Here is a 13,420-nt window from a genome sequence, read left to right on the forward strand (position 1 = left end):
GTGTTTTGGCGGATTTTATTGCCCCGGTAATGCCTTGGTATGCTTTCTTCCCTTGCCCTTATGCTGCCTTCAATCCCCCTATGCTGCCTTCCCTCCCACTCCCCTCACCTAACACAGCTGTCCCCTCCCCTCACGCTGTCTTCCCCTCCCATCACGCTGCCATCTTCCTATCTCCTCACGTTGCCATCTTCCCATCTCCTCACGCTGCCATCTTCCCATCCCCTCACGCTGCTTTACCCTCCCATCTCCTCCCCTCACGCTGCTTTACCCTCCCATCTCCTCCCCTCATGCTGCCATCTCCTCCCCTCACGCTGCCTTCTTCTCCTCCCTTCACACTGTCTACCCTTTCCTTCATGCTGCTCCCCTCACCTCACACTACCACACCCCCCCTCATGCTTCCTTTTTCTCGCGCTGCCGCCCCGTCTCCTCGCGCTGCCGCCCCGTCTCCTCGCACTGCCTTCCCACAGGTAACTTGGCATGATTCTTCTGAGCAGCTTTACAAATGAGAATTTAGAAGAGTGCACACAGCATATGGTAGTGAAATGCATCTTCCGTTGGAGGAAGGCACCTGAGGTACCCCTTCATCATACTGAATGCATGAGCTCAGGCTTCATCCAGATGTGTACATCTGAAAATCATAGAAAAAAACTGGGCTGGCCTAATTTCCACCAAATTTTGCATTCGGTTTGGTAGTACCCAGCATCAGGTCATGGGCACAAAAATAAAAATAATAAAAACTCCCCCCCCCCCTCACAGGTGGGGGGTGGAAGAGAGGGAGACAATTTACCAATGTTCCCGAAGGGAGTGGGTGTTTCTCGTGTACAAAAATAATTTATTTATTTCACTGCTTCTTAGATATTTACAAACACAATTTGCATTCTTCATCCAAAAAAAGTAATAACTTGTTAAAAGTTAACTTCTCAAACTCATCTATTAACACAGGCAAAAATTTGAATCCTTCAATGCAATACGAAAGAGAACTTAGCTATCCTCACCGCCTTTGTGGAGGAATGTGAACATTAAAACAAAACACACAGATTGACAAACCCTCAAAAAATGATGTCGGGAACTCCATTCTACGATTAGTTCTCGTTCAAGAACAAACAGTCTGAGACTTTGAACCGCAATGCTGTTAGAAACATAGTGAGGTTTGAGGATAATCTCATGGGGGAAATGCCATCTCTGGGGCTCAGATTGTCATCCCATCTCAATAGTACTCTTGCATAGTCCTGGATTTAGTCAGTGCACTCAGACATCCCTAGTTTTTATTGAAACACATCCAGCTCTCATTTCCACTTCCAACATTTTATCAACACCTTCAGCCACAGCATCTGACCCCACTCTGCATTGGATATTTATGCCCTAAAATATCTAGCCTGAAAACAGCTTGCACTTATGTTAAAATTGTGACATCATTGGGATGTCCCGGTGGGGGATAGCTGCCAGATGACGTGTGCTTTTAATGACCTCAAAATGAGTCTCGGCTCATTTCTCCCATAGCAAAGCAATGAATGATACCTCCAGCATAAAAAATATCCAATGTTGTACAGAACACTCATTGTAATTATAGGTTGGTGGACCTATTTAAAAGGGAATCCATCTTGAAGTTATAGATTTGGCAATATTAGGAGTATTATAATGGATATATCATCTGGTTGCACATGCGTCGAGATTATCTTTGAAATGAGGGAAATATTTGTGATGAAATGTAGTCAAATCATTTTAGTCAAACTGGGAGTCACATTGTGCGCTGTACACACTCTCTGGTTTGAGATGTCAGTGTTGAGGAACCTTGATGCTTCCTATGTGAGGAAATTAAATTTCGTATGTAATAATAATAATAACGACCACCATATTTATTACAGCTCTTCATGCTGCTGCCCTTATGTGGAACTAAAGATATCTGACATGTATGGAAATATACAAGAAATCTCATTGGACAACTCCAAAGAGCGAACTCCAACTTTACACCCGGTGAGATTTACAGATTGTTTAAGTTCAAAAGAGATTTTCCTCCAGAAAAAAAAAAACCGGATTAAATTTGTTTTGTCAGCATGCAATTTGTCATAAAGAATCTGTTGGTTTTTAAACATCACTCATAAAGAAATCTTTTAGGAACATCAACAAGCAAATCAAATTATCAACAAGCGAAGCAAGATCCCCAAGTGTACAATGATCACATGTAATTTTCATGTGTATGTTGACATTTGAACTGCACAGGCAACATTATTGTTGCTAAATTGAGAAACACTTTTTTATTTAAAAAGTAATACAGTCCATCAAATCATGATAAAACTGAACACATACATTTTAGCCTTAAAACCCCAGTATATATACATATATATATATATATATATATATATATATATATATATATATATATATATATATATATATACATATATACATATACATATATATATACATATATATATAGACATATATATATATATATATATATATATATATATATATATATAGATATATATATATATATATATATATATATATATATATATAGATATATATATATATAGATATATATATATATATATATATATATATATATATATATATATATATATATAGACATACAGACATATAGACATATAGACATATAGACATATAGACATATAGACATATAGACATATAGACATATAGACATATAGACATATAGACATATAGACATATAGACATATATATATATATATATATATATATATATATATATATATATATATATATATATAGACATATACATATATATATATATATATATATATATATATATATATATATATATATATATATATATATATATATATATAGACATATATATATATATATATAGATATATATATAGACATATATATATATACATATATATATATATATATATATATATATATATATATATATATATATATAGACATATATATATATAGACATATATATATATAGACATATATATATATATATATATATATATATAGACATATATATATATATATATATATATATATATATAGACATATATATATATATATATATATATATATATATATATATATAGACATATATATATATATATATATATATATATATATATATATATATATATATATATATATATATATATATATATAGACATATATATATATATAGACATATATATATATAGACATATATATATATAGACATATATATATATATATATATATATATATATATATATATATATATATAGACATATATATATATAGACATATATATATAGACATATATATATATATATATATATATATATATATATATATATATATATATATATATATATATATATATATATATATATACAGTTCTGGAAAAAAATTAAGAGACAACTGCAAAATTATCAGTTTTTCTGGTTTTACTATTTATAGGTATGTGTTTGAGTAAAATGAACATTTTTGTTTTATTCTATAAACTACTGACAACATTTCTCCCAAATTCCAAATAAAAATAGTCATTTAGAGCATTATTGCAGAAAATGACAACTGGTCAAAATAACAACAAAGATTCAGTGTTTTCAGACCTCAAATAATACAAACAAAACAAGTTCATATTCATTTTTAAACAACACAATACGAATGTTTTAACTTAGTAAGAGTTCCGGAATCAATATTTTGTGGAACAACCCTGATTTTCAATCACAGCTTTCATGTGTCTTGGCATGCTCTCCACCACTCTTTCACATTGCTGTTGGGTGACTTTATGCCACTCCTGGTGCAAAAATTCAAATAGCGCGGCTTTGTTTGATGGCTTGTGACCATCCATCTTCTTCTTGATCACATTCCAGAGGTTTTCAATGGGGTTCAGGTCTGGAGATTGGGCTGGCCATGACAGGGTCTTGATCTGATGGTCCTCCATCCACACCTTGATTGACTGGGCTGTGTGGCATGGAGCATTGTCCTGCTGGGAAAACCAATCAACAGAGTTGGGGAACATTGTCAGAGCAGAAGGAAGCAAGTGTTCTTCCAGGACAACCTTGTACGTGGCTTGATTCATGAGTCCTTCACAAAGACAAATCTGCCCGATTCCAGCCTTGCTGAAGCAGCCCAAGATAATCACCGATCCTCCACCAAATTTCACAGTGGGTACGAGGCACTGTGGCTTTTAGGCCTCTCCACGTCTCCGTCTAACTATTAGACAACCAGGTGTTGGGCCAAGCTGAAAATTGGACTCGTCAGAGAAGATGGCCTTACTCCAGTCCTCTACGGTCCAATCCTTATGGTCTTTTGCAAACCTCAGCCTGGCTCTTCTTTGCTTCTCATTGATAAAGGGCTTTTTTATAGCTTTGCACACCTTCAGCCCTGCCCCTCTGAGCCTGTTTTGAACCATCTTCGCCATGCACTTCACCCCACCTGCCGTTTGCCATTCTTTTTGTAGGTCACTTGATGTCATCCTACGGTTGTTGAGTGACATTCGAATGAGTTGGCGGTCATCTCGGTCAGTGGAAAGTCGTTTTCGCCCTCTGCCAGTCTGTAGCTTTGTTGTCCTCAATGTCTGCTGCTTGACCTTGTTCTTATAAACCACCGTCTTTGAAATTTTAAGGATGGAAGCAACGTGACACTCACTGTATCCCTCTGCCAATAAAGCCAGAATTGAACCCTTCTTTTCCTCACTCAAAACTTTTCTTTTCAACACTTTTGGCATGGTCAATAGTTATTTTTTTGATTCCAATTACTTTTGAGGTACTACTAGCACTGTTTTTGCAATCCAGCTGGTCCTATTGCAAGAGGATAGTGATGACCACAGCAGTGGTTTTTATACTTTTCCTTGTTAAATAAGATTCGGTTCAGGTGATCACCTAATCAGTACCTCACAAAGTAGAATGAGGTGTGCCTGTGTTAGAATTCAACAGACACGAGAATGGAATGGCTGCCATGGCTGGAAAACGAAATTCAACATGTTCGGCATTCAACATGTTAGTCACTTCTTAGTTTCCCGGGGACTGGTTGGGGGGGGGGGTGATGGTTGGGCCTGGCTATCCCTATTGGCCCGGGGCGGAGTTGGTGGTCTGGGGAGCTGTGGCTCTTCCCTTCGCGGGGGCCTTTCCCTGCGCTAGGCGTTGCACTCCCGCAGCAGATGGTGCCTCCGGTACGCCGAATTATACCCCCCTCCGTTCCGAATTGGGGTACCCCCTGATGGCCCATCCCCGCCCTTCTTGGGCCCGACCGCCTCTCCCCAGGTCTCCCGAACCGGCGGTCGAACATGCCCTACATCATCTTTTCCATTTGCGCTTGGTCGCCCATGGTCGCCCCGGCTCCCAGCGCACTGTCCTCGACGGGGCCCGCCTGCCGGACTGCCACTGCAAGTCGCGCCGCCCCTCCAGACGACGCTTTTGCTGCCTCCCAACAGGCTGCAGCATCAGCCGCCTTCTGGAGGGTTTTCGGGCGCCATGCGGTTTGCATCGCTCCGACATCGGTATCCCCTAATGCTCGGATAAAGTGGTCCAGGGCAAGTTCCTCCCGGTACTCCGGCGGGATGTTGGCATGTGCGATCCCCACCGAGCGGCGAATATCGTGTGCCAATTCTCCCATCGATTCCTGGGAGCGTCGTTTGCGCCCACAGAGCTGAGCTTTAACAAGCTCGCTCTGCTGGTCCATGCCAAATCGTTTTTTTAGGGCCGAATTGAGGTCCTCCAGTGTCGCCCCTTCCTCAGGTACCATGGTCAGGACCTCTTGTGCTGCACCACGCAGGGCCGCCGTGAGCTGTACCGCGCCCTGCACCTGGCTCCAGCCATTGCTTCTGAACACGCAGCGGAACTGGGCTAGAAATGCCCTGAGGTCCGGCTTGCCATCGTACGGGAGCAGCGGCACCCTTGGTCCTCTTGAGGTCCTGGTTCCCGTTCCCCCCTCCATTTCTCAAATGTCCTGAGGGACTCCTGGAGGGGTGTACCTCCCAGATCCCAACGGCGCCTCACTCCTGCAGGGACCGAGCCATTTGCCCGGGGACTCTACCACCCCTGTCCGTGTCTGTCCGTGCCCCGCGTCGTCCCGCTTACTCTCCCAAGCCATTGGACTCGCACTCTGCACACCCACCGAAGTCATACTGGGTGCCCACATTTGGCCAAAAGACCCCGTGGCCTCTACCCTCCCCAAGCTTGGCATGCACACCCCCGCGTCGGGCAACCCTCCTACTCCGCCCTGTGACACCGGCCCCACCTGGGCACGATCCCGCTTTGAGGGGGCATATCCTCCCCCCCCCCCTGTTCCCGAAGGAGGACACCCTGCTTCTAACACTGGGTCTCCACACACCTCGCCAGCCTCCTCTCCATATCCTTTATTTTCCCCTCCATTACTTCGTTTAATTCTTCCCCTATCGTCTCTAACGATAGTTTTCCGAGCTCCTCTTTTACCTGTGCCACCTCCTTATTTGTCTTGGATATTTCCTCCCCCGTCGTCCTAAACTGCTCTTTCGTCTCGCCCTCGTGTGTTTCTATTCGTTTCCCCAGTTCCACTGTCTTTTCTTCAGCTCTCCACTCCATTTCCATTATTATTTCCTCATGTCTCTTTCTACATTCATCCCCCACGGCCTTTAATCCCTTCTGTGTCTCCGCTTTTACCTCCTGCCGCAGGTTTTCAACCCTCTCCGTCATGTCCTGATGTCTCTTCTCACACTCCCTCTTCACGCTCCCAATCCCTCTCTTATTCTCCCCTGCTCTCTTTAATTGTCCTATTGCCGCCGTGCTCGTCTCCATTTCCCCCTTTATTTGATCTTGTCCTTTTACTTTTCCCATTTCTTCCACGACCGTCACCATTTCCTTTTTTACGTCTTCCTCACCCGCCTTCACCGCGGACCGCACCCCTTCTACATTCTTTTTCAACTCGTTCACCTCCGCTCGTATCGTGCCGACCTCCTCTATCAGTTTATCCTGCAGGCCTATACCCATGCTCTGCATCTCACCCCGCAGTGTTTGCGTCATGCCATTTATTTCATTTTTCATTAACCTACGCCATCTTCGAAGATGGATGGAGGTTACTGTTTTCACCCCTTTCTGTTTGTTTGTTTGTTTGTTTGTTTGTGAACAGTATTACGGAAAAAGTCCTCGACGGATTTCGCCGAAACTTGGTGGGGGGGTGAGGTGTGGTCCAAGGATCATGCCATTAAATTTTGGCCTTGGTCCATCCCCCCCCCCCAAAAAAAATTTGTTAGAGAAAAAAAATTATTTTTTTTGCATTTCTACATGTTTTGAGTGATTTCCTACCCCCCCCCCCCCAATTTTTTTTTTACTCCCCCCAAAAAAGATTTTTTTTTTGCATTTCTACATGTTTTAAGTGATTTCCAACCCCCCCCAAAAAAAGTTGTTACACCCCCCAAAAAGAAAATTTTTTGTTTTTGCATTTCTAAACGTTTTAAGTGATTTCCAACCCCACCCCCCAAAAAAATTGTTAGAGAAAATTTTTTTTTTTTTTTGCATTTCTACATATTTTAAGTGATTTCCAACCCCCCCCCCCCCCACAAAACGATTGTTTGAGAAAATGTTTTTTGCATTTTTACATGTTTTAAGTGATTTCCAACCCCCCAAAAAAAGTTACCCCCCCCCAAAAGGAATTTTTTTCTTTTTTTGCATTTCTACATGTTTTAAGTGATTTCCAACCCCACCCAAAAAAAAATTGTTGGAGAAAAAAAAATTTTGCAACTTTTTTTTAAACAAAATTTCGATTTTTATTTTTATTTTTATTTTTTTGCATTTTTACATGTTTTAAGTGATTTCCAACCCCCCCCCCCCAAAAAAAAAAGTTGGAGAAAAGAACTATAACTGTCAGCACTGTTGACCATATTTAATGAATAAGAAAAAAAGGTTCACTTGAGTGACCCAGCAGTATTGGCGGTGGAGGTTCAGCACTCTCCCGAGTGCTCCCCCTCTAGTTTGTTTGTTTGTTTGTGAACAGTATTATGGAAAAACTCCTCGACGGATTTCGACGAAACTTGGTGGGGGGGGGGTTTAGGTATGGTCCAAGGATCATGCCATTAAATTTTGGACTTGGTCCCGCCCCCCCAAAAAAAAATTGTTAGCGAAAATTTTTTTTTTCATTTCTACATGTTTTAAGTCATTTCCAACCCCCCCCCCCCACAAATTTTTTTTACCCCCCCCCCAAAAAAGAGTTTTTTTGCATTTCTACATGTTTTAAGTGATTTCCAACCCCCCAAAAAAAATTGTTAGAGAAAAAAACATTTGCAATTTTTTTTTCAACAAAATTTCGATTTTTTTTTATTTTTTTTTGCATTTTTACACGTTTTAAGTGATTTTCAACCCCCCCCCCCCCCAAAAAATGGAGAAAAGAACTATAACTCTGTCAGCACTGTTGACATACTTAATGAATAAAGGAGCTGTCACACCTTGACGATTTAGCCAACCTATGCCGATTTATGAAAAATTTGCCTAATACGCTGGTACACGTCGAATACATTATGGGTAGGTTTTGTATACATTAAGAGCACGTTGAAAAACACTGCCATAAGTCATAGTACGCTGGCTTTAATCGTTGAACTTTGTGGTTTTTCTCAACTTTTCGTATGCTTAAAATATTACGACGTACTCGGCGTTTGGCTCACACGTTCCGCTACGCTGGCTATAAGGTTTAGGCACATTATGCGATTGTTGACACGTTATTTATATGTTACTCATATGTGGAAACACGTTGAGGTGACATTTGCATACCCGAAACTTATTCATAAACTCTAGGTAACGTTTTATAAGCACGCTACACGAACGTTGTTCACAGCTCGCAACTAGAAAGTTTCTCATACATCGAAACACATCAAAGTAATGTTTAGGGAACCCGTGACTTATTTATAATCGACGAGTAACGTGCTTGGGAATTAGTTGTAGAGCATGTCCTACGAACAAATACGTATGTAGACGCATTTGACGTCTTCATGACGATCACAGAACTTACTGAACACGTTTCTAACAAACAGCTGACATAGAATGACGTATTCACAGCGATTTGGGGAATTAGTATATAAAAAGGGCCTTCGCAGGAGGAACCCGTCTTTTTTTTTTTTAGACTTCGTGGTGAGTACATGTTGATGTCATTCTGAGAGGTGGAGGATACGGCAAGGCTGAGACGACAATACCTACCTGTCCTCGAACATCAACATGACCTCATCGAGTTGACAGTGCACCAGTTGCGTGCCAATAGAGCCGGGAGAAGAAGACGTGAACGGAGGAGAAGGAACTGGGTCAGACGATGGATCGGGAGGCGACGCCATTATGGCATATATGACCAGCTCATGGTGGAACTCCGGAACGAGGACCATGCATCCTACATGAACTTCCTGCGAATGCCCCCAGCGATGTTCGACGAGCTGCTAGCTAGAGTGGGTCCAAGGATAACCAAGGATTATTATGAAATCATTTCAAAAGTCCAGTGGAAGCGATTTAACTCGTTCAATGGAAACGATTTCAATTGCCGAGCACCAGCGTCAAAAAACAATAGGCGAGTGACAGCAAGTTAACTCGTTCAATGGAAACGATTTGAATTGTCTTGCACCAGCGTCAAAAAACAATAGGCGAGTGACAGCCGTTTATTAAAATAGTTTAGTGGCAGTCAATGGATAGCAAACGTCACGTAATCCTAAACGATGCGCTCCCACGCTATGCATGCGCTAGACCAGGGGTCGGGAACCTTTTTGACTCAGAGAGCCATGAAAGCAAAATATTTGGAAATCTATTTCAGTGAGAGCCATATAATATATTTTAAGACTGAATTCAACTAAATGTGAGTATAATAAGCCTCTGAATTTATTATTTTAAATAATGTTGTTATAATACTCACCATTAATGGGACTTCTGGTGCTGCATGGATTTGCTGATGGCTTTGTAGTCTGGTTGGTACTTGGTGAGGTTAAGCCTCATGCAAGCGTTGAGGCTTTCATCCGTTAGACGTGATCGTAGGTTGGACTTGATGTTTTTAAGATGCGAGAATGACTGCTCACATGCATACGTAGATCCAAACAAGGTCAATACAGCAATACTCACACGCTGCAGTGTGAGGTATGTGACAGGAAGCGCGTTCCAAGTTTTGATAATCAGCTCGTCTTCGGGTTGAAGTTTTTTTCATTTCTGTCCACATGTGCTTGCTCGCCAACTCTGCTTTCTGTTGTGCGATTCTTTCCAAATCTTCATTCAGTGACTTGAACTTATTCACCCACATGTCTGAGGCCTTCAGGTCAGCCACTTCTGCTTCAAAATCTCTGACGGAGACACCAGGAATGTAACTGAGGTCGGCTGTGTTCAGTGAACACTCGTTTGGATGGGTGATGAACTTAAAAAGACGAGTGTGCTCACGAAATTCTCCAAAGCGTGCTTTGAATGACTGTAGGAGACTGGATGTGAAGCCAGCTAACTGGTGGAGATCAAAGTTTTGAGTGGGCTCACTTGCTGTGTATGCATCTTTAAATTGTCTCAGTTTTTCAAAATGTAGTAAACGACCTGTTTGAAGATCCATGATAAAGAGCTCCAGATTGTTTTCAAAAGCAAACACGGCTTGAAGGGATAACACTGTATTTCCAATGCCTTGCATTTTCACGTTGAGCTCGTTCAGATGTTCAGTCATATCCACGAGATAGTAAAACTTGAGGAGCCACTCAGTTTCGGCTAGCTCAGGATGCTCAATCCGTTTCATTTCAAGGAAAGTCCGGATTTCGTTCAGGCAAGCCACAAAACGGCTAAGCACCTTCCCTCTTGACAACCAACGCACATTGCTGTGCAAAAGCAGACCGTGATAGTTATTTCCAACTTCATCCAGCAGTGTTTTAAACTGGCGAGCATTTAAGGCTCGGGCAACAATAAAGTTGATCACACGAATGACCAGCGACATCACTTCGCCAAGCTGCCCATCACACATCTGAGCACAAAGTGCCTCCTGGTGTAGAATGCAATGGAAACTTAGGATGGGTCTATTTTCATGTTCACGGAGAAGCGCCACAAATCCTTTGTTTTTCCCCACCATACACGGAGCACCATCAGTACACACCGAGATAAGTTTATCCATTCATAGATTTTTTTCCTGAGCGAACTCCATGAAAGACTTGAATAAATACTCACCTCTTGTGGACCCTTTTATTGGCAGAACAGCAAGACTTTCTTCGCGCAGTGTATCACCAGCAGCATATCTTGCAATCACACTGAACTGCGACAAATGGCTTACGTCTGTTGACTCATCCAAAGCCAGGGAAAAGAACGGCGCTGTATTTATGTCCTTCACTTGCGTTTCCTCCACTTGGTTTGCAATCAAGATGGTACGATCATGAACAGTTCTTGCCGACAGAGGCATGTCTTGTATCCGTTTGATTATCTTGTCTTTGTTCAGAAGATCATCAAAAAGTTCATTGGCTACATCCAGCATGAACGTTTTAGCATCCTCGCCATCTGTGAATGGTTTTCCGTTCCTCACTATTGCTAAAGATCCAGCAAAGCTGGCGGAATTATAGTCACCTTGCCGGGTCCATACGCGGAGTTGCTGCTGGCTGGCTTGCACCCTGCTCAGTAGCTCTTGGCATGCTTTCTTTCTGCTGTCTCCCACAGGGTATTTTGATGTAAAGGTAGCATGGCGCGTGTCGAAGTGCCGCTTTATATTCGACCGTTTCATCGATGCAATTTTGTCATTGCAAATTAGACACACCACAGAACCTGCTCTCTCCACAAAGGCGAATTCTTCAGCCCATTCGTCCTGAAATGTACGATACTCCTCATCTTTTTTTCTTTTCGCCATCTTCTTCGTCGAAGGGTTAGCTTTGAGCAAGTGAGAGAGAGGGAGATGTTGGCCCAACTGAGGCTTGGCAAATAGTGAGTCTGGCTGGCCTGCGCAAGGGCTTATATACTCGAGAGGTGCGGCGCGGCCGACCGACTCTGGGATGCTGTCACCTCAGCGGTGGCGCGTGATTGGTCGAGATGAATTCCACTATGCATCTCGGCGGCGGCACGTCATCGGAGGAACCGAAATCACTAGTCGCGTCGGCCGCATGACTGGACAAAACAAAAACCGCTTCAGTCAATTCGGAGGCATTTTTTCTTCTCTCCTTCTGGCAAGTTCAGCCCTGCACGTGAATGAAGCACGACACCATTCAAACTATAGGTAAAGCTTCCGCGAGAAATATTGGGCTTTCAAAGTTTCAAACTCCAATTTTATCTGCGAGCCAGATGCAATCATCAAAAGAGCCACACCTGGCTCGCGAGCCACACGTTCCCGACCCCTGCGCTAGACTATCGTTGGGCATAGGCTGTGGACGCCTAAAACACGATAAGCAATCGTTGGTATAACTAATCTATAAGTTATCGAAGCGTTCTGTGTTCATTACTAGTACATTATGCATTTGTCAGTCTTTTTTAATAATTTCAATAGTAAAAAAAAAAAAAAAGTCACCCTGCTCTTGCCAAAAGGTGACCACAGGTGACTTCTTTAAGGTCACACTGAGGTGAACAGAGCTGCTATCCACCAGGAGTGACTCCTTGAGGAATATCTGCCTACGAGAGATTCCAATGAGAATCGTTCTACAGAGTAACCATGAAAAATATGCGTTTGCCTCATAACGTCACCAAATGACGTCATAATGTCTCAAGCTTGACATATCTAGAAAGCACTCAGAGGTGTTCAATTTGAGGTACTACACGATATGGTTCCTAAAACTTGAAAATTTGACCTTGGGGTCAAATATGTTTGACCTCAGGTGCTAACCATGAAGGTCAAGGTCAATCGCCACCAAAAATTAATCAGCTGAGCGCCAGACCATGAACTATATTCGCATGAAGTTTGAAGACGATCCAATCAAAATTACTCAAAAAAAGGTTTCGTCGACTCCCCTGATTTGCGACAAAGTGACCTTGACCTTTGACCTTCAAAATTTTTTGCACTGAAAGGGACCTCTATAGTCCTCTGATATGCGAAGTTACAAAAATTTCCAATGATAACTGTGCTCTGCAGAATTTTTTATACGTGATTACAGACAGACAAACAAACATACAAGCTGACTAACATATCTTGCAAAAACTTCGTTTTGGCAAGATAACAAAGAAATATTTCATCTTCGGAATGAGGAAAAAAAATTAGCCCTTTCAGAACATCGAACAATGGTGCAAAGTATTCTCCTATTCGTTGACGCAACGAGGATCCATCATCCCCCATAGCCTCCATATCACGCTCACATACTACTACTGACATAGACATACAGCTACTACCAATGCTACTACCACTACTACTACTATTAATACTGTCACGCACACCTACTACTAGTAATAGTACTGCTACTATTGATACTACCGGCGTTCACATCTACTCACCATGGAGTCTGGAACAATGATGGGTTTTTATTGTGAAGCCCATTTGTATATACCAATTCCCCTAAACGCTGCCAATACGCCAGTACACGG

General features: G+C 41.8%; 1 protein-coding gene across 1 annotated transcript in view; it reads left to right on the top strand.

Moving 5' to 3' along the window:
* LOC147013086 (von Willebrand factor A domain-containing protein 7-like) overlaps positions 1 to 13,420 on the top strand; it is an 83,996-nt gene that overhangs the window by 58,366 nt on the left and 12,210 nt on the right. The window contains exon 19 of the mRNA XM_085854637.1: positions 1,866 to 1,974. Within this exon, the coding sequence (XP_085710763.1) occupies positions 1,866 to 1,974 (109 nt within the window). The remainder of the gene's footprint in view (positions 1 to 1,865; positions 1,975 to 13,420) is intronic.

The sequence above is a fragment of the Eptatretus burgeri genome, chromosome 14, assembly GCF_056783735.1.
Source record: "Eptatretus burgeri isolate ZD-2024b chromosome 14, Ebu_testis_v1, whole genome shotgun sequence".
In the NCBI taxonomy this organism is placed as follows: Eukaryota; Metazoa; Chordata; class Myxini; order Myxiniformes; family Myxinidae; genus Eptatretus; species Eptatretus burgeri.